Source organism: Grampus griseus (assembly GCF_964374135.1).
Source record: "Grampus griseus genome assembly, chromosome: 18".
NCBI classification, from domain to species: Eukaryota; Metazoa; Chordata; class Mammalia; order Artiodactyla; family Delphinidae; genus Grampus; species Grampus griseus.
Window position 1 is genome coordinate 31,477,498 of NC_139012.1, and position 23,231 is coordinate 31,500,728.

Here is a 23,231-nt window from a genome sequence, read left to right on the forward strand (position 1 = left end):
AAAAAAAGTCAACTGTGCCTAATAAGCTGGCTTAACTGAATGCCAAAGAAAATTTGCCTCATGAAATGGAAATTCTGAAGCAAGTTACATAATACTGAGAGAGAATAAATAGGAGGACTTTTAAGATCTATCCAAATGGGGCAAATGGTGTATTGTAATCAGAACTCTCCAATACAGCAATATTTAATTCTGTTTGGTGAGATCCAAATGGTGTTGGGGATTTGGAAGCTTTCAGAAATCACATAAATATTTACTTGGTATTTGTTTAATTTTTGAGTGACATATCTTAGATCAGTTTTTAAAAAGTTACTTGGGTATTGGGTAACATGGAGCCACCCAAAAGTATTCATGTTAGTCGTTCTGCACATTTGTATCAGCTATAAAGAGGGAGAACAGCATTCCTTTAACAATCTCTTAGTTGCTAAGAATAATAGAGCCAACTGCTCCAGCCGGAACATTTGTGACTTCTCTTTCTTACATTAAATTTACTTCTAAAGCAGTTTCTGCCATTTTCTCCCCAGCCTTCTCTCCCTGTTGCATGCCTTTCCTTTTCTCCCCTCCTTCCCTTATCTTTATACAGATTTTCATATCTTGTGCCCAGGATCTGTCATAGCGTCATAGCTGGAGTTTCTGCCTCTGTTTCTTCATTTCTCCATTTTGCCCTTTACATGGCTGCTAAAGAGGAAGCAAAAACCAAAACTGTTCATCAGCTATTACTTTTATTGTGTCACTCCACTAATCAAGAGCTTCAAAAATTGCAGAGTTAAGGTTTTCTTTTTCTTTCCTCCAGTGGAAGAATGTTACCAACATGTGGAACTTTTTTCTCATTTTTTAAAATTGAAGTATAGTTGATGTACGATATTATATAAGTTACAGGTGTAGGATATAGTGATTCACAATTTTTAAAGGTTACAATCCATTTATAGTTACAACATATTGGCTGTTTTCCCTGCGTTCTACAACATATCCTTGTAGCTTATTGTATACATAATAGTTTGTACCTCTTACTCCCCTACTCCTACGTTGCCTCTCCCTACTTCCCTCTCCCCACTGGTAACCACTAGTTTGTTCTCTTTATCTGCGAGTCTGCTTCTTTTTTGTTATCTTCATTAGGTTGTTGTATTATTTAGATTCCACATGTAAGTGATATCATACAGTCTTTCTCTGTCTGATTTATTTCACGTAGCGTTAATAGCCTCCAAGTCCATCCATGTTGTTACAAATGAAAAAATTCCATTCTTTATGGCTGAGTAGTATTCCATTGTGTATGTATAGCACATCTTCTTTATCCATTCATCTGTTGTTGGACACTTAGGTTGCTTCCATATCTTAGCAATTGTAAATAATACTGCCATGAACATTGGGGTTAGCGTATCTTTTTGAATTAGTGTTTTTCTTTTTTTTTCAGATATATATCCAGGAGGGGAATTACTGGGTCATATGGTAGTTCTATTTTTAGTTCTTTGGGGAACCTCCATGCTGTTTTCCGCAGTGGCTGCACCAATTTACATTCCCACCAACAGTGTATGAGGGTTCCCTTTTCTCCACATCCTTGCCAACATTTGTTATTTGTGTTCTTTTTGGTGATAGTCATTCTGACAGGTGTGAGGTGATATTTCATTGTGGTTTTGATTTGCATTTCCCTGGTGATTAGCGATGTTGAGCATCTTTTCATGTGCCTGTTGGCCATCTGCATGTCCTCTTAGGAAAAATGTCTATTCAGATCTTCTGCCCATTTTTTAATTGGGTTATTTTTTGATGTTGAGTTGTATGAGCTGTTTATATATTTTGGATATTAACCCCTTATTGGTTCTAATTATTTGGTTTTTTTGTGTGTGCTTTTCTTGCAGGATCAATGTGACTCTGGAAACAAATGGATGAATGAATATCCATATGAAGAGGAAAACAATAAAGGTTGGTTAGTCAAACTGTATAATTGCAGTGGCAGTCCTATTTTGAACATTAATTCTGGGCAGTTATTCTCATTAGAGCACTTCTTTGTCTGACTGTGAGACAGAGGTCAATGGTTAGAGACATTCATCTATCTATAAAGTGTAATTTTTTTTTTTTTTTTTGCGGTACGCGGGCCTCTCACTGCCGTGGCCTCTCCCGCTGCGGAGCGCAGGCTCCGGACGCGCAGGCTCAGCGGCCATGGCTCACGGGCCCAGCCGCTCTGCGGCATGTGGGATCTTCCCGGACCGGGGCACGAACCCGTGTCCCCTGCATCGGCAGGTGGACTCTCAACCACTGCGCCACCAGGGAAGCCCTAATTTTTGTTTTTAAACCCTTAAATATATAAAAAAAATTATAAAGAGGCAGCCCTTCTTTGTTCAAGTCTAGCTGTTGTCAGTTTCGGGAACTGAAGCTGGTTTAAGAATCAACTTTCAGATAATAATTAAAAAATGGAAAAACACTTGATACAACTGATCACTGGGACAAAAACAAAAAAAGCCAGATTTTGTTCAATTCCTACCACAAGCCTAAGCCTAATCCTAGTGCTCTATGGCATATGATTGCTGTCAATGCTGTCCTCTTTGCAGCTGCAGTCTTGGCTTTCATCAAGGGCATGGGATGATTATGAAAGGCTTTTAACTTTGTTTTTTCACAGACAAATACTGGTGTAAATTAGAGGGTAAAAAAATCCTGGGAATTTCAACAGTAATCAAGTGCTGGCTATCACTTTGTAGTATTTATTTGAACTTTTTGTGTACTTCATACTGGTCATAATATAAACATCATCAATTAATACTAAGAAAATGACAATATGTTAAACCATTTCTATTTCATAAAGTCTAGTACAGAGGCATGTGCCTCATAACTCTTTATATAGCTGCACAACACATACAGTTTCATATTTTCCTTCCCCCATTGCTCCTGCTACCTTCAAATAAATGTACATCGTGTCTTTTTCTGCCAGCCCACCTTCATAGATACTTACAAATGATTTTCCAGATTATATCTTTCACTTGAAATTGCCTTCTTCCAATTCAGCATCCGTTCATGATAAAAAGTCTTAACAAGTTAGGCCTAGAAGGAACATATCTCAACATAATAAAGGCCATATGTGACAAGCCCACAGCTAACATACTCAATGGTGGAAGTACAAAAGCTTTTCCTCTAAGATCGAGAACAAGACAAGAGTGTCCGCTCTCACCACTTCTATTCAACGTAATACTGGAAGTCCTAGCTAGAGCAATCATGTAAGAAAAAGAAAAAAGTTATCAGAATTGCAGAGGAAGATGTAAAATTGTCTTTATTTGCAGATGGCATGATTTTATATATAAAAAATTTTAAAGACTCAACCAAAAAAACTGATAGATATGATTAATGAATTCAGTAAAGTTGCAAGATACAAAATCAACATAACAAAAATCAGTAGCGTTTCTATACGCTAACAGCAAAGTTTCTGAAAAAGGAATAAATTGATTCAATTTACAATAGCATCAAACACAGTAAGGTACTTAGGAATAAATTTAAGGAGATGAAAAAGAATACATTTTAGGAGATCTCTATGCTGAAAACTACGGGACATTGATGAAAGAAATTGAAGAAAACACAAATAAATGGAGAGGTACCTCATGTTCATGGATTGGAAGAATTAATATTGTTAAAATGTTAATATGACTGAAAGCCATCTATAGATTCAGTGCAATTCATATCAAGATTCCAATTATGTATTTTACAGAAGTAGGAAAAAACATTTCTAAAATTTATATGGAACCACAAACAACCTTGAATAACCAAAGAAATCCTGAGAAACAAAAAATGGGAGATGTCACATCACACTTTCTGATTTCAAGCTGTACTATAAAGTTATAGTCATCAAAACAGTATGGTACTGGTAGGATAAAAACCAACAAATAGACCAATGGAACAGAATCGAGAGCCCAGAAATAAACCCAAACATATATGGTCAACTAATATTTGACAAGGGAGCCAAGAATACTCAATGGAGAAAAGGCAGTCTCTTCAGTAAATCGTACCGGGATAATTGGATATACATGTATGAAAGAATGAAATTGGACCCATATCTTACACCACTTACAAAACTTAAGTCAACATAGATTAAAGACTTAAATGTAGGACCTGATACCATGAAACTACTACAAGAAAGTACAGGAACAAAGCTTCTTGACATAGGTCTTGGTAATGATGTTTTGGATATGACACCTAAAGTACAAGCAACAAAATAAAAAATAAACAAGTGGGACTACATCAAGCTAAAAAGTTTCTTCACAGCAAAGGAAACCATCAACAAAATGAAAAGACAACCTACAGAATGGGAAAAAAATATTTGCAAACTGTGTATCTGATAAGGGGTTAATATCCCCGAATAGAAGGTGCTCGTACTACTCAATAGCAAAACCCCCCCAAATAACTGAATAAAATAATGGTCCTAAGTCTGAATAGACATTTCTCCAAAGAAGATATCTGAAAGGCCAGGAACATAAAAAGATGCTCAATATCACTAGTCATCAGAGAAATGACATATCACCTCACACTTGTTAGAGTGGCCACAATTAAAAAGATAAGAGATAATGCTGACATGGATGTAGAGAAAAGGGAATCCTTGTGCACTGGTTGGTGGGACTGTAAATTGGTGCAGCCACTATGGAAAACATTATGGAAGATCCTCAAAAAATTACAAACAGAACTACCATATGATCCAGGAGTTCCACTTCTGGGAGTATATCCAAAGGTAATGAAAACACTAACTTGAAGAGATACCTGTACCCCCGTGATCATTGCAGCATTATTTATAGTAGCCAAGACATGGAAGCAACCTGTCTGTCAACAGATGAAAAGATAAATAAGATGTGGTATATATACACAGTGGGGTATTATTCGGTCATAAAAAATGAGGAACTCCTACCATTTGTGACAATGTGGATGGACCTTGAAGGCATTATACTAAGTGAAATAAAGACAAAGGCAAATACTGTATGATTTTACATGTATGTGGCATCTTAAAAAAAAAAAAAAAGCCTTCCTTTTTTCCTTGCTAAAATTTCTCCTTTGTTGTATTTGTTTCTGGAAAGTTTTTAGCCCTCTAGAGGGAGTTTTGATTCAGAGATGATATAAGGTAGATTTCTGGGTAATGTTCTTTTTTATGATCTCAGTATTACCTATATGGGTACATTTACTTTGTGAGAATTAATTGTACTGTGTACTTATTTGTATATGGATTAGTGGTGTGCTAGTAAACTGGCTCTAGGGCATGGGGTGGGGAGGCCTGATCTGTAATATTTGTCAATTCCCATGGTGTAAATATTCCCACTACGGCTGGTTTCAATGGTTTAACAAAGAGCTTGCAAGATTCCTTAAAATTTAACAATTGGCTCTCATGAGCTGGAGATGAGCTAGCTCCAGCAAACCATTGATAATTTCATGTATAATGTAACGTTAAACAATTTTCTATACTCCTTAAGACAAATAGGGCAAATGTAGTAAATTCAAATTTTCCTGACTCATCGCTGCGTAAACATGGAAACCTTCACTCATTATCATGCAGAAAGTACTTATCCCTTTTCTTACGTATGATGTTGATCTTATATTTATGTTTTCATTTGTAATTAAATTTTTATGTTTGAATGGATCAGTGTCAGCTTTGTAAGTTTATGCATTTTGACAGTGTCATTGCTCTGTAACTAATTTTATGACAACTGAAGATTATCGCAAAGAGAATCTTTGTGTTAATACTTACCCTGAGGGTAGACTGAAAATATTATCTTGATTAAGTATAATATATTATGTGTGATTCATTCTAAGTGATCGTGCCTCATAGCTCATAATTCATGAGTTCAGAAGTCTTTATAGAGGAAGGAGCAGTGAGTATTTCACTTAATGTGTTTGTCCCAATGAATTATGTTTTTCTTCTTGCTGTTCCTTATATTTCTCAATCTGTGTTTTCAGTTATAGATGCCTTAGAACAAAGAGTACATTGATGCTTGTTTTTAAACCTGCTTGAATCAGGTGTTGTTAGTTTTAGTAAGGTCTGATTCAGAGAGAAAATTGCAGTTTGGAAATTTATCTCTTCTATATTTCATGTATATTCCCAAGGTCAGTTTTAAGATGACGTTTTTAAAATGTCAGCAGTGGATGCAACATTGCCACTGTCTACATAATTGAAAAGGGATTTGAATATGGCTCTTAAAACTATTTTGTACATTTCCAGTTTGCCAGCAGTGATAAAATCTTGCCAAGAGCCACAGAATATCATGCTATGCCTTCCTGCTTATGCTCTAATATTTAAACAGCCTAAATAGCATTTGTAAAATTTATTTTGTGGCCGTATCAATAGTCTTATTTTCAGGTGCTGCCTTCATCTCCTCTTTCAACCAGTCAATCAATCAATTAATCAATAATATATAAATATATTTATATCAAAATATGTGTGTGTGTATATATTCACATTAAGTTCTTTACTCAGTTTTTAAGTTCTTTCTTTTACTCCATTTCATTGCACTTGGATTTGTCGCTTTACCATTTGCCATTAGATAACATTAAATAAATTCTAAAAAGATTCCAGTTATCCATTATTTTCTATTCACATATATCGGCATAAAACCTTGTCTATGTGCTCTTTAACATATTTTAGCAGTTGCTCTCATTGTGAATGTTTGTGGACCTGACTCCACAAACCTGGCTTTGCTCCATTGTTTTCCATCCATTTCAGTATGTTTCCCAAGTGCTCTCAACAGCTGGTTTAGAGCAGGTGTCCAAAACATATGCATGCATATACATTAGTCCAGCTTATCAGACTTCATGTTCAAACTTTTGCTCTGTGACTACTTCTGATGAACAGCTGCTTAAACCATTCAGCGTTAACAGTGGGTAAGTTTTCCTTTTTTGGATTTGGAAAGCAAGAGGACGATAGCAGGCCTTTCTGGGAAAGCTTTAATTCCCTACAGAAAAAAAGTTTGCTTCATAGCGATGGGCATATATAGGGTGGTTACTTTAAATTTGTTTTCCATGAAGTTTCAAGGCTCTTTCTTCACTCAAGGTAGAAAGACTGTAATAGCAACAATCCAGCCTTTCTTCCATTTTGAGCTAAGTAGGCATAGTTGTTGAGAAAGCCCCAGTTGATGTAAGTGAAATATATTGTCAGCGCTAGGCCACTGTACATTTATGTAGAGTAGCTGCCTGGGCAGTAAACATGGAATCACAAAAAGTCAAGTCTTCGCTCTGCAATTCTCTGCCTGTATGATCTTGGACCAGTGACTTCTTGCTGAATTTTAATTTTCTCAAGTGCCAAGTGGAACTAATAACACCTGTCCTACCTATTTCAAGAGTCGTTATGGGGTGAAAGAAAATATGACATATTTATGAAAGTAATTCAGAGCTGTAGAGTTCTAAAAGTGTGGGTCGCGCTTACTACTATTATTTATACAGCATAAGACAGAGATTCATGACTTTGTTGTATGACGTCACATCACAAAGTCAAGTATCTTCAGAATTGGAAGTGCCCACAAAGGTCATTGACTCTAATCTGTGCTTGGTACATGGCTGTCTTTCCATAAGAGTTGGTTGGTTACTTCAGCGCTATATCTTGAGTACTGCTTGGAATTTCCTACTGCATGTGGCAGTTCATCCTGTTTCCAGGCATATCTAGTTATATTAAAAGTTATTCCTTTTATTGAGCCTAATCAGTAGATGTGATAATGATCCAAACTAGTAGGTGTAGAGCATATTTATTAAAATATAGTCCTGCGTGAGGTCATTCTTCGGTGAAGTCCCATCACCCTTGGGTGTCTGATTTCTTAGACCTGGGATACGAGAACAAAATGATATACAGGGATTTGAGAAAGATTATGCAGTTATTGAAGTAGAATAATGGCTTTATTCTTTGAAAAGATGATGTATTGCTCATTTGAAAACATTAAAGCATGCAAAGTCCCATCACCTCCCTGTCTCACACCTATTAGTATTTGGTGAGCATTTTTTGCAGCCTCTCTGTGTACGTATATACAAGTAAAGAGAGATGGTTTTACAAAAATAGGATCATATTTGTACTTTGTATTTCTAATATAGAGTTATTTTTGTTTGCTTCTGATGTAATGGAAGAAATAGAAGCTGAGTTTAAACCAAAGGAATTTATTATTTTCAAGTTAACGTCCTTTCACCAAAGTGATGCTATCATTTGAGAATTAAGAGAAAAAGAAAATAAAAAACTTTGAGTTCTGATAATTCTGTGGATTTTTTTTAATGACTGAATTTAACTTCAAACATCTTTTGACTTGTTGCTATGAAAGATGGGTAAATTAATGACATTTCTAACTCTTTTCCCTCTTCTTGTTTTACTCTCTTCTTAAAACTTAGGTTTATTAACATTTATTTTCTGATTGTTAACTGTAATTATCAAAGCCAATTAGTATTAATTCTTATTTTTCTCAGAAATATGGAAACACTACTTTACTGTCATCTGGTATTTGGTGTCACTGTGAAGGCTGAAGCAAACTGGTCTTTGCACTTGTTCTTGTCTTGCTTTTTGTTCAGATGTCCATGGACTATTTTTAGTAAGCTAGAAGTTCAGTAACTTCATCAGTTTTGCTTCTTGGTTTTTATCATTCTGTGTCAGTTTTTCTTGGATCCTCCCATTCAGCTCTGAGAAGTAGACTCTGTTTTTATGTCTTCAGATTTAAATATTATATTTAAGGTGTCTTTTCTATTTGTTCTCTTGTTTAGTAACCCTGAAGATAGGTATAATGTTTCTCCTTGGCGTTTTGTATCTGTGGTCTTCACCTTTAACGTTTTTATTTCACTTAACTGTGCTTTCCCAGTCAGCATTTTTTCTTACTATCTTTTCAGTCAAATTCTTTGTTACTTTTTAGTTCCTGGAGTTAATTATCATCTCTGTAGTATTTCATAACTCTGTCTGCTTACTTTCATCTGTTTCACATGTCCTGCATTTTAACATTTGAGCCCTGTACTTTCCTGAATATTATTTTCTTTTAAAGCAAGACCCTTTTGTTTGAACCATTATTATTTTTGAGCCTGTGAAGTGGTGCTATTTATCCAAATTCTTCATCTGTTTCCTTGGGTAATTCTTCCTGCGGTGTTTGTTCTTCACTGGCCTCTTGCTTACATTTCTCTCTGGCTTTTAATATTTGCTGCTTTCATGCACAGTTCCCTTGTGGCCTCTCTCTGGTTTTTACCTATCTTTGAATGGGGCCGGTAGTTTCCAGTATGGCAGGTAGTATTGTGGACAGGGGCACCAACAGTTTTGGGCATGTGCTAGATGAGTCCAAATCTTTGTCTTGCGTTTCTTGTTTCGGATACTCTAAATAAAGGTGTTACTTCCAGAGTCCTCCCTCAATTGCCCTTGTACAGCAGAGCCTCTGGAGACAAAGGCTCCTGCACTTCTGGCACTTCAGTGACCCCCTGGATGATGGAGCTAGACTCTAGAAAATGCTGCATCTGTGTGTTTGCTCTCTTAGCACCACTTTCTCTGCTTTCACTGGATAGGCATTTCATCGCTGTGATCTTCACTTTTAGGAAATTGCTCCAGGTCTGAGGAGGTATGCATCCGTTCCCCGAGGACTCCGAGATTTCACAGTCTTCGATGAGTATGTTTTGATTGGCAGTCTGAGTTTCTGACTGTTTTTACTTTCACTTAAGATGGAGTTTTTCTCTGTTTGTTTGTTTTTTCTAAATTGGCTTTAAAAGTTTTCAGTGAGTTTTAAAGGAAGGGTATAAAAATGCCTTAACATCACCGTTTCTAATAGGTAGCATTTTAGGTACATTTAAGGGACCCATGGAGACTGTTGAACTTGCTGACGTGTTTAAGAGCTTGGCTCTATATGCAGGCCTCCTGGCTTTCAGTCCCAGCTCTGCCAGGGCTTCACCTGCTTCTGTAGCTCATTGTCACACCAGTCCTATGTGGATGACGATGATGATGATAGTAGTGTCTCGTCCATACAGTTGTCATGAAAGTTAAGTGAGTAAAATGCTAAAGCGTTCACATATTGTCTGCTAGTTACTAAGTGCTCGTTAAAATAGCCATTTCATCATTTTAAGTCACGTTAATTATGTCCATTTGCTTTAGGAAGATTTGCTGTTCAGGCCAGTAATTGTATCTATATTGTTTCCTTGGACTGAGGATACTGCTGGAACATACCTGCATACCAGGGGGTACCGGGTCTCTGACTTAATATGTCAGCTTCCAGTTTCAGGATCTGACTGGGGACTTCTAAGTTGTTGCTCTGTATTGATAAGAAATAGATACCTCTGGCTTTCTCTCGGAGGAAATAAAATCCTTGCACTCACTGGATATACTCCAGTGGTTGGTACACATGCTATTCATTTCCCTCACAGAATGTTGACAGCTTATTTTGTAGTAGGCAGGGTTCTCCAGAGAAACAGAACTAATAGGATATATATATATATATATATATATATGTATGCATACACACATATATATGTGTGTGTATATATACATATATATATATAATATATGTAATTTATTGTAAAAATTGGCTCATGTGATTATGGAGACTGAGAAGTCCCGTGATCTGCCATCTGTAAGCTGGAGACCTGGGAAATCCAGTGGTGTAGTTCCAGTTCAAGTCCAAAGGCCTGAGAACCAGGGGAGCCGGTGGTGTGAATCCAAGGCCAGGAGAAGTCCAGTGTCCCAGCTTAAGCAGGTGAGAAAGGGCTAATCCTCCCTTTCTCCACTTTTGGTTCTATTCAGACCCTCAACAGATTTGACGATGGCCTCCCACACTGAGGAGGGCCATCTGCTTTACTGAGTCCACTGATTCAAATGCCAATCTCATCTAGAAACACCCTCCCAGGCACACTCAGAAATAATGTTTAACGTGGGTGCCCTGTGGCCCAGTCAAGTTGATACATTAAATTAATCATGACACCTATGCTGTAGTCTGATTGAATCTAGTAATCTTATACTTAGAGTATGTTATTTGTTAGACACAGGCCTACAAAGCCAAATTATATTTAGACCCTGTTTTCAAGGCTTCATCATCTCAGGGACAGGCAAATGAGCTACTACTATCTGATATGATTAGTGCTACAATATATATAATGAAACCTAGGGAGCTGGTGATGGCTTCACTTGTGAAGTGACCTTTGACCTGGGCCTCGAATGATGGTGTCACATTTTCTGGAAGAAATAGGAGTAAAAGTCACAATTTTTTTGTTCAAAAAAAATTCTAAGTAAACACAAAAGTATATTTTCTTTCTCTTGGTCACAAAAGTGCCCTGCAGAATTTCCTTTTGGAGTTAAGGATAAATGTAATACTCAGTGATACCATTAAATATTTCAGCCAAAATCTGTTGAGGCTCGTTTATGTGTGCAAATGATTTTCTCTTTGCTTCCCCCTCTGTCTCTCTCCCCTTTTATGTCTCTCTCTCTCTGTCTCCCATGCTCTGGTGTACTTTTGTGTTCTCTCTCTCTCTCTCTCTCTCTCATTTTCATTCTCCGGCCCTTTGATTATAGTGGCTCTTCAGCTAAGCTTTATGTCATCCTATTTAGGGTACATTACCCAAGTAGTTTATATAATGCGTTTTACTAGAACTTTTCAGGAGTGATCATAAAAATGATATGAGCATCTTTTAAACATAACCATTTTAGTTAACCAGTTTTGATTTAATGAGAACATCAGAGTATTAAAGCAACGTAGTGATTGATTATTGAAAGCATTTGTTGAAATATAATATCTATCTGGTTAATTTTGTTATTAACAACATCTGTGCATTTAAAAAAAATTGTAACCTCTTTCGCCTCTCTCCAGTTGATGTTAGCTGAGAATTAATCTCTTACTGTTCTCTAAAGAGACGTTTAATAAAATCATGAATGATTATTGACTCAACAATGAGTATGATTCTTTATCTTATAGTTTAGTCCTTAGTATACCTTAAGGCCTAATGGAAGTAAGACTCACAAATATTCCAATTCAAGAATCAGTTGGTTATTCATATTCAACATGCTTTTTTCCTGGAGCTAGGGTTGGCTCAGAGGAACAGAACCACGGGAATGGTAGAGAATATGGAATTTAGTATCAGGATTTGACCTCGTCTGATTTTAGGAGCTAGTTAGGCAAGTTAGGTGTGGTTGTTGCTTCTGTATTTTGGGTGCTAGGCCTGACGTCAGCAGGGCACGCAGTCAGGAAGAAAGGGTGACAGGAGGTGCTGGAGAGCAGGGATGAACGGAAGCCGTGAGGGTGAGCTGAGTCCACACAGACTCCTCACTGCTCACCAGCCTCCGTCTCCTCAAGGATGTTGCGAACTGCAGGGGAAGCTGGCGCCTTCTCCGAGTCACAAGTATCTCGTGTGAGAATCAGATAAGCTGATGGAGATTTGGGGGGCTCGTTCCACCCCTGAGCCAGCATGGTGTGCAAGCACAGAGTGACAGCGGGCACGAGCTGCACCCGCCCCTGAGCCCTGCATTGATCTTCCAAGTGTGGTGAGAACACGAGGGCTGCCGCACTTCTGCCTTCTGAGTCTCACCACGGTGTCCCTTATAACCCAGGAGCTGTGGAACCCTGCAGGGAAGACAGTGCTGGACCATGCAGGTGGAGCTCAGCTAAGCTGTGACAGTTCATACCCAGCACTGAGTCCCACGTTGCCTGTTCTCCCCATTTTCCTGCAGGAGTCTCCTTCCTCACCCTTCCCTCCACCTGAGTGTTGTATGTCGTACCTTTTCTGATCCACGTCCTCTTTCCTTGATCCTTCCATTCCCGTCCAAGGACGGAAGCACTGTCTTTGGGACCCAGGCTTGTAGTGGAGATGATGTCGCACACAGAGAAGTCTCACCCGCTCTGGACAACCACCTGCCTGGATTCACTGTTTTTGAGCTCTGCTCACCTCTTGAGGAACGGCAGGATCGTTTGTGGCCTCATGTGGTACTTGACTCGTTTTTGGTGTCATTAGTAGCTGAGATCACTCTGCTCCCTGGACTTTGACTGTCCATCTATAATGTAGAACGGTCAGGCTCAAGCCAGGGCCGTGTGGCCATGGGGAGCTTTGAGAGCATAGGAAGATCGAACATAGCATGAGAAGAGGGGAGATTCTGATATAAAATGGTGGAAATTAGGTGGGTCATCCGGATGTTAGGGGCTTATCCAGCTAGTAAAGTTCAGAGTAAAATTATGAGCAAGAATGAGATTGAGAGATTATATCCAGAGTAAGAATGAATGATGCCAGGGCCAGCGTACGTTAGAGTTGAGGGTGACAGGCTGTAACTGAACAGAATTGCTGGAGAGCAGCTAACGAGGAGGCATATGTTAATTCACGCCCGGTTCCGGACAGGAGGTGCTAAGACTGGAGGGGAGGATGGGGGGCGGCGGGGGGTGGTGTCAGAGGGCAAAGGGCAACACCAGCGGGACTGCCGAAGTAGGAGCATGCTGGCACCAAGAAAGGTGAGGCCCGTGCAACAGGCTGGAAGGGCAAGTGGCTCGTTATCTCACAAGTCGACTCTCCTGTGCTGGGAGGTTTCCCGGAGGTCTGTGTTGAGCCCTGGTGCAGGACCAGGAAATCCTGTATGATGGGCCTTCCTGGAACAGAGGTAAAGGAGAGCATTTGGAGAGGTGGGTGAAGGTAGACAGGGAGAGGGTATTAGCCCTTTACTGGGTTCGGGGGGAAAAAGAAGAAAAGCTTTTGAAGGTAACCTGCCTTCAGTTCCCAGAATTCCATCCATAACCCCAGAAAGGACTTGACTCTGATATGTGATTTAGAGTAAATTCAGAAATAGCATTCTAATCAGATAGAGAGTAAGAACAATTAGGTTGCTAAAAAAAGAAGTTCAGATACTGGTAGAATATGCCAGTTTATATTTTTACATTTACATGGTGTGTGTGTGTGTGTGTGTGTGTGTGTGTGTGTGTGTGTGTGTGTGTGTGTGTGTGTGTGTGTGTGTGTGGAAGAGAGAGGTTGATTGATTCTAGTTTATGGGTAACGCTTGCTAGATTTTTCTGAGTTTTAATTACTTTTTAAATTTAATTACTCCATTCCTTTTAAATTGAATTGCAGATCGAATTCACAGTCCTTGAACACCAAGATCACATGAATTGAGACACTTGATCTGGTTATTCCCTTTGTGGACTCAGTTCTTTCCAGTGGTGACTACTTTTCACGGAGATTAATGTCGCCAACCTATAGATATGAAGGACAGAGTATCTTATTTATGCTTGTAAACTCTTCTCTCCTCCAGAATATACTCATTCTAAAAAGGAGAAAATGATGGAAATAGGTGGGTGTCTGGCTTCTGGCTAGATATGTTATTTCCATCCATGACAACCTTTATCATTCTCTGACATCCTGAGGGACTTGCGTAAGGTTGCACTGCAGATAGTAGAACGGCGTACATTTAATCTTTGTTTCGAAACATTTATTTGTACATCATTTCTAAAAGTGCCATTTAGAAAGGCCCCAGTAGAGAAATAATTGTGGAGGAGCTACTTGTGACGATATTTGTGTGGGAGGAGAGGTTGAGTGATTACAGGTAGAGGAGAGTAAGCAGAATTTATTGTTTTAAGCAACTAAATGATTTCCATTTATAATTTCTTCTGGTTCTACTCTAGGACATCTATGCATCTGAAATGCTTGCTTGTCTAACTAGGTAATCACTGTATCCTCACCTCACTTCTTAATTCTCCTCATAGAGTTGGAAGAAAAACTGAGATATCAGATATTCAGAGGTGGCCCCGGGCATGCAGTCTGGCAGTTCCCCAGCCCACTTCTGGCCAGCTTGGTGTAAATAATCAAGGGGCGGCAAAGAGAGAAAAGGCCAAGAGATTTCTGTGTTGCAACTCAGTGTGAATTGAGGTCTCTTCCCTGGTTCTAATCAATTATGCAACAGCATTTATTTTTTGTTCTGCCAGAAACAATATACATTGTTGTATGTAAGAATTTAATTACAGTGGAGAAGTCTCTAGTGCTTTTTGAATGAGAAATTAAGTCTCCATCTTACTTTGCCTCTAACTGTGAAACAGATACTACTAAAGCCCCAGCAGAAACTGCTGGTAACGTTAGTTGCTCTTTCCATGTTGAAATATGTTGACCGGGTGAGAGGGGAGACTAAATGGGACCAGTGGGTTAGCGAATTGTTATTCTTTTTATGTTGGCTCAGTCTTGTTCAGTAGTTCAGGATGCAGGGTCTGTGCTTCAAAGGGATGATGTTATTGCTGCCCTCAAGAGCAGCTTCTTTCCAGACTCACAGATGCAGAGAACAAATTAGTGCTTACCAGTGGGCAGGGGGGGCAGTACAGGGATGGGGGAGTGGGAGGTACAAACGACTGGATGTAAGATAGGCCCAAGGATGTATTTACAACATGAGGAATATAGTCAATATTTTATAATAACTGTAAATGGAAAGTAACCTTTAAAATTATATAAAAATTAAAAAAATTAAAAAATAAAAAAAGAGTAGCTGTTTTCTAGATTTTTCTTCTCAAGCAATGCTGAAAATTTCAAACATATATCTTAGAAATGTAGAAATTTGGAGTTGGATGTTTCTATAAGAAATATCTCATTCAAGTGGATTAATGTAAATAGGAGGAAAAAAATCAATAAAAATGAAGCAATTTGCTGAAGGTTATGGTTACATAGCCCAGTGTAGAGGGGTAGATTTGGGAGAAAGGAAGGCTAAAGGGAACGTGGTGACTTGTAGTTCACGGATTTTTAAAACCCAGTTTAAGCAAGTAGGTTTAACTTTTGCCTATTTTTGATTTTAAAGCAAAATGGATGGATATCTTTTTAATGGACGTTTGAATAAACGGATGGATGGAGGATGAATGAGGATAAAAGAAAGAGAATGAGAAAGAAAATGAGTCTGATCTCTCACTTTTTCCTTCTTTGAAAAAAGTGTTAAAGATTGTCATCATGTGATCATGTGCGATGGAAGAGTGACAAAGATGAGGCCCTGAAAAGTTGGCAAATGGGTCACACAAAACCTGAAACACTGAAAATTTATTAAGGTTGACTTTTCCAGTAAGTGGAAAAGTGGTTGAGGGAAAAGGTCTGGTTTACAGGAGCTAACTATGTGGAAAATGGCAAGGCAGGATTTTCCTAAACAGTTACCCTACACAGCTATGCTGATGACATGGCAAAAATATTCTGAATTTACTGCTCAGACTATGGTTAAATAAAATAACAGATATGAAGAGGGTACTTTCCTATACTAAATATTTATGATTATTAGTCTATGCATCTGTGGTAGCCCCAAAATTTTATATTAATGTATCTAGCAACATGATTTTTTTTAATGGATAATATGCTTTTTTTTTTTTTTTTTTTTTTTAGTTTGGTAAGTTGAGTGTTCTAAGGATTTCCCCTCTACTTTTCTTCTTATGCTTTGGTGTTGCAAATTAAATTTTGATTCTTAAAATAATTGCTTGTGTTGTGTGATGACTATGTAGTCTTAACAAAGCAAATTCTAGCTAACAGTCATTTTATTTCAGAATCAATAACTTTGAAAATTCTTATTTAATCAATTTAAACAATGTGTTTCTAGTTGAAAGAGTAGGGGTAGATGCTTTCTTGAAGTTATGAAGTTTTTGGTAGATGTAAAAGAATATATGTGATGGATGTATATGTAAGTTATTAAGACATAATGATAAAGAGAAACCCAACTTAAGAAATAGAATGTTTCCAATATTTTTAAAGACCCCTTTTAGTTCCAGGCATGAGCATTATCCTGCATTTTTTATTGTACTTTCCTTGCTTTTTATAATGCTTGTCATCATATATAAGTATGTATTCAGGAACTATATATTGTTTACTTTTACTTGTCTTGGGACATCAGATGAGTAGTGCTATACTCTTTTCCTTTGTAACTTGCTTTTCTTACTCAAATTTTGTGTTTTGATATTCATCCACACTGATACGTGTAGGTAAAATTATTCATTCCCACAACTGAATAGAACTATATTATATGACCATACTGTAATTTATCCATTCTTCAGCCATAGACATTTTTATTCTTTCTAGCTTTTTTGCTATTTTAAACAATACTGCTGTGTACAGTCACTTAAATGTGTCCTGGTACACAAGTAGAAGGGTTTCTCTGGAGTATATCTCTAGGGGTAGAATTGCTGGATTGTAGAGTATGCACATTTTCAGCTATACTAGATAATGCCCAGTTGTTTTCCCATATTGTTGCAACACTTAAATAGCACTGTTTGATAGTTCCATTTCTCCACATCCTTACTGACTCTTGGTTTCTGCTGACATTTAGAGTTTTGTCAGTCAGGTGTGTGTTAAATAGTGTTTCCTTGTGGCCTTAATTGCACTTTTCTATTACTAATGGTTTATATGTTTACTGGTTATTTAGTTTCATCTGTGGAATTCCTTTTCATGTGTTTTTGCCTATTTTTCTATTGAATGGTAGTCAATTTTTTTCTCGCCTTGGAGTAGATATTCAGGGCTAATTAAATGTGTTGAAAATATTTTCTCCAAGATTGTGGACCGTCTTTTCACTTTTATAATATTGCTTTAATTTTTTATTTGGCTGAATATATATTTATTATATGGTTAGTGTTTTTCTGTGCACTTTGTCATGATAATTTTATATAGGATGTTTGTATCTACTAAGTGAGTTTGGCCTGTGGTTTTCTTTTCTTATAATATTCTGACTGGGTTTTGGTATCAATATTAGAATCTTTTTTCTTTATTCTTTGAGAGCATGTGAATAACTAGAATAATCTTATCTTTACATATTTGGTAGAACTCACTTGTAAAGCTATTTGGGACTGGAGTTTTCTTTGTGGGTAAAATTTGAACTTGAAGTTCATTTCCTTTAGTGGTAATAAGACTATTTAGGTTTTCAGTTTCTTCTTCAGTCAGTTTTGGTAAGTTGTGTATTCTATAAAGTTGTTCGTTTAAGTTTTCAAATTTATTGGCATAAAGATTTTATTAGTTTGCCAGAACTGCCATTACAAAGGACCACAGACTGGACGGCTTAAACAACAGAAATTTATTTTCTTACATTCTGGAGGCTAGAAGTCCTAGATAAGGTGTTGATGGAGTAGATTTTTTCTGAGGCCTTTTTCCTTTGCTCATAGATGGCTTTCTTCTCCCTGTGCCTTCACATGGTCTTTCCTCTGTGTACCAATCATATTGGATTAAAATGTACCCACTTGACCTCATTTTACCTTAACTACCTCTATAAAGGCTCTGTCTCCAAATACAGTCACTTTCTGAGATAGTGGGACTTCAACATAAATTTATGGGGGACACAATTCAGCCCATAGCAAGGATGTTCACAGTTGTCCATTAATTATATCTTTAATCTTGTTGTATCTGTACTTATGTCTCTCTTTTCATTTTATTTGTTTCAAAATGATTATTTTTATGTTTTTTACTTCTCTTTTTACTTCCTTTGGTAAGTCTTATCAGGGATTTGTCAATTTTGTAGTCTTTTCAAAAGCTCCTTTTGTTGTTGTTTCCTTCTATTGTATTTTTGTTTTTTATGTATTCTTAGTTTTTATTTGTCTTTAATTTTCTCTTGAGTTTCTTCTCATAGTCGTTGTCTGATAAATTTAGTTACTGAACTAATTAATTTTTAACTTTATACTCTAAGGATTTCAGTATAGAATTTCTCTCTAAACACGGCATTAACTGTATTTCATGAGTTTTGATATGAAGTATTTTCTATATCATTTAGACCTATTTATTTTCTGTATTCCACTATAATTCTTTTCTGAGAGTCTTGAGTTATTTACAGATCTTCTTTGACTTATGATGAGATTATGTCCTGATAAACCCATGATAAGTTGAAAATATCCTTGGCAATTCCCTGGCGGTCCAGTGATTAGGCCCCTGTGCTTCCACTGAGGGGGCCCGGGTTTGATCCCTCGTCAGGGAACTAAGGTCTCACAAGCCAAGTGTCATGGCCAAAAAAGAAAAAAAAATACCCTAATTCAAAAATGCACTTAATATATCAATACCTAACTAACCAAACATCATAACTTAGCCTAGCCTACCTTAAACGTGCCCACGACACTTAACGTTTTACCCACCTGGGCACAGACGTGCCCAAGTTGGGTAAAATCATCTAACATAAAGTCTGTTTTATAATAAAGTGTCGAATGTCTCATGTAATTTATTGAATACTGTTACTGAAAGTGAAAAACAGAATGGTTGTCTGGGTACAGAAAGCTTGTGTGTTAATTGTTCACCCTCCCGTTTACGTGGTTGACTGGGAGCTGTGACAGCTTCCACTGCCCAGCATCACCAGAGTATCATACTGCATATCACTAACCTGGGAAAAGATAAAAATTCAGAATTCAAAGTATGGTTTCTAGAGAATGCATATTGCTTTCACACCATTCATAAAGTTGAAAACTCGCAAATTGAACCATTGTAAGTTGGGGACCCTCTGTAGAAGTTTTAATTTACAAATGTACTTTTAGTTAATTTTAAATTACCAAACATTAGCTTCATTGTGTTGTATTTATAGCATGTTGTCTGCTTGCTATTAATTATTTATAGTATTACTATATGGCCTACTTCAAGGACAATTTTTGTAAATGCTTTGGATTTGGAAAGGATGTATGTTCTCTTATTGTTAGGTATATCGTTTTATATTTGTCCAGTAGATAAAGCTTTTAAATTGTTTTGCTCAAAATCTTTGTAGCCTTACTGATTTTTGCTCGGCTAATCTATCCGTGACTGAAAGAATGGGTTATAATCTCCATTTCTTGGCTAATCTATCCATGACTGAAAGAATGGGTTAAAAATCATGACTCTCTTAGTTTCTTGTTATTTCTATAAATTTTGGCTGTGTATATTTTGAATTATGCTAATAGATGCATACTCATTTAGAATTTTTTAATACTCTTAGGAAATACATCCTGTGTCTCATTACTTAGTCATTTTCCCTTCCTTTCATAATGCATTTTGTCTGTATGCTTCTTTTGTCTGAATTTACATATTCCAGCTACTTAGTTATTACTGTCTTTCAGCATTGTGAGGACATTATTCCATTTCACTTTAAATGCAGTCAGAGTCTTTGAAAGATTGCAAGCAGGAGGTTCATATGGTCGAGTTCTGCGAAAATGGCATGGACTTTTGTATGGAAAAGGCATTGGAAGGTTGCAAAAACCTGGAGTTGGGCTATTATAGGGCAGCATGAGATGGTGGTGGCTTGGCTTGGGGTCTTAGCACCTGAGATGGAGATAAAGAGAATGTATATGATTCAGAGGGAGAATTAATTGACAGATGTTGGTGATGGATGTCAAGGGTGATGTGAAAGACAATGTATAAATGATGAAGCTTCAGTTTCTACCTTGAGCAACTCATTCCTTGAAATTATCATTTATCAATTTTAAAGTAGTAGAGTACTGTGCTCCTTCAATTCATTTTTGTACATGTTGCATTTATTTTTCAAAAAAATGTTGAGGGTCTCTGAAGAATAATTTTCATACTTGCTGCTTTAGAAAGAATAAAAATAAGCCTATTCGTGTATGGGGATGCTATGAAAGAGCTTTCTGTCTAGTCCTATTTATTAATTCCTTAACTTTTTTTTTGATGACTCAGTGTGTGCCAGGCACAGTGCCACTTTTTCTGGGCTTGCAGCGGTAAATACGGTGAGTAGAGTGTGTGTCTGTGCTGAGTTTAGTAGTAAATGCTGATCAGCACAGACTCATGTATCAACACAATGTGGGAGGAGCTTTGGTGAGAGAAGTGTTCAGTTCTGTGACAGCACGTGGCAGGGACACCCACCTAGATATGGTCCAGTAAGTATGGTGAAGATTTTCAAATGAAAATGAAGCTTAGACTAAAAGAGCCCCACCAGAGAAAAGTTAAGAACTTTGGAGAAAGAACATAGGCGAGAAGGAGATTATGACAAAGTTGAGGAACTGTTGAAAAATCATTAGGATTTGATAGTAGAGTGCTAAGAGATATAGTACCTGTTTGAGGAAAGGAGGACTCAAATTATGTTGGTGCCTTATAACTTAAAAGTTTGGTATTTATTGTGAAAACAGTGAGGAGCTTGTGAAGAGGTTTAGGAGAGAAATTGACATGACCAGCTTTGCATTTTAGTGAACTCTTGAGTATATATAAAAAGGATTGGGTTGGGAAGTAAGGGTGGACCACCAGATAAAGGACTGATGATGATACTTGATACTGTCTTGAACTGGCTTTAGGCTTGGCTGTGGAGGTGGAGAAAACTGGATAGATTCGGAGGATATTTAGGAGATAAAGTGATAGATTTAGTTATTCAGTGTATGTGATGTTGAAGAAATTAAGGAAGTCAGAAATGGTAGCAAGATGGGGCTTGGGTCACTGGGTGGATGGTGCTACTGGGAGGATCAGGTTTGCAAAACATGATGAGATCTTTTAAACTTTTGAGATTGGAATGCCCTGGGAGAAACCCAAAGGGATTTTCCAGTGCGTATATTTGGGCCTGTTGCTCAGGAGAGAGTTCTGGGCTAGGAACTTAGGAAGTCAGTGGTACATTGATGGCGCTTGAAGCGGTTGGAGTGAATGAGATCATCCAAGTAATGTTTATGGAAAGAGAAGAGAAAAGTGGGAGGGTCAGCATGGAGAGAATTGATACAAAACAAGTACAAAAGGGTATAATATAATAATATGATGAAATGCAGTAAGAAGATATAAACCATTGATGGGATTTTAAAGGGGGTAGTTGCTGTTAGGAGAACAGGAAAGTCTTCACGTGAAATGATCATTGAAGAATGATGGCTAATATTGAATAATTGTGAAAGAGAATGATTCAACCAGAAGGAGTTATACAAGCAATCACGCAGAGGGAGGAAAAAAAGAGCATAACTTTAGAAACCAAAGAATAATTTAGTTTAGGACAGAACAGAAAGGTCAGTTGGGGCCATTTTATAAAATACCTAATGCATTATAATGTTAGAGTATAGTTCAAGGTATTTGAATGAATTCCATTAGTGTGCCTTGTAAAAATGTCTGTCTCTTATTTATTTTATTAACCATGAGGTCACAGTTAACAGTTTGTAGGTGTTTTTTTTTTTTTTTGTTTGTTTTTTTTTTTGCGTTACGCGGGCCTCTCACTGTTGTGGCCTCTCCCGTTGCGGGGCACAGGCTGCGGACGCGCAGGCTCAGCAGCCATGGCTCACGGGCCCAGCCGCTCCGCGGCACGTGGGATCCCCCCAGACCAGGGCACGAACCCGCATCCCCTGCATCGGCAGGCGGACCCTCAACCACCGCGCCACCAGGGAAGCCCTGTAGGTGTTTTTTATTCTTACTGTATTTCCCCTTGATGTGATTAATTGAAATTCTTTTGAGATGCTTTTTGAAAATCTGTTTCTTTTTTAAAAGAAATACTCAGGTTGTATTTAAGGAAATTTATTAACACTGAATTCACTCATCTGATTTCACTCATTATGTTATATAAGTAAGCATGCATTAATTATTAAACTCTAGTGTTTAGAGGGAAAAAAAAAGTGGTTGAAATGATGAAAGGTAATTTTAGACATACCTGAGTTGGCAGGTCTCAAATAGTAACAAAAAATTGAGGGTGAATAAGTGGGATAAACTTTTGTCTTTCCAAACTTTCTGCATACATTTTATTAGGACTTCTAGAGTTAAAAGTATACTTTTGAATTACAAAGTAGATATGTAGGTGATTGGAATTTTAGATTTTTGGATGAAAACACTTGTTTTATTAATGGAAGAATTAATATTTTTAATGAGTATACAGTGATAATGTTGCAGTTGAAAATTCAGTTCTTAAGTGTCAAGATTGCCTTTTACTGAATCAATTGAACAATTAGCAAACTTTATCGACTGTGTAGAGCTCTCTACCTGAGCCTCTGGAAAAGTAGGACACCTGTACTGTGTTCTTAACAGTTCATCAACTAGTTAAGCAGCAAAAGATTTAAATCAGTTAAATTAGTTTGATGTTCATCCTGGTCCTTTTCCATGGCTTTTTCATCCTGAGTTGTTTCTTTTAATTTATCTCTTGGTCGACTAGATTTCATTGTCAAGTAATTTTCAGAAAATATCATAACACCCTGCATTCCCTAAGATATTTTATGTTTGAGCACATTAAACAGCTGCTTTTATACCCTAAGGCCAGGTTGATTTAATAAAAGAATTGGACCATACTTTCCCTCAGAACTTTGTAAAACTTGAGTGCTGAAGTAGTCCTTTTGCCATAGCGTCTGTTAATAACTTGTTTGGCTAGATTCTATTATTGAATAGTTTATTTTATGAAGGACTCATGGATGCTGTGTTCCCTGACTTCTTGCATGTTTCAGTATCTGTTTCTTTTATATTCAAAGGAT

At 37.3% G+C, this 23,231-nt stretch overlaps 1 protein-coding gene across 1 annotated transcript in view; it reads left to right on the forward strand.

Annotated features, from left to right (window-relative positions):
* KLF12 (KLF transcription factor 12) overlaps window positions 1-23,231 on the forward strand; it is a 444,681-nt gene that overhangs the window by 140,325 nt on the left and 281,125 nt on the right. The window contains exon 2 of the mRNA XM_082675656.1: window positions 1,851-1,914. Coding sequence (XP_082531782.1) covers window positions 1,882-1,914 — 33 coding nt within the window. The 5' untranslated portion in view covers window positions 1,851-1,881. The remainder of the gene's footprint in view (window positions 1-1,850; window positions 1,915-23,231) is intronic.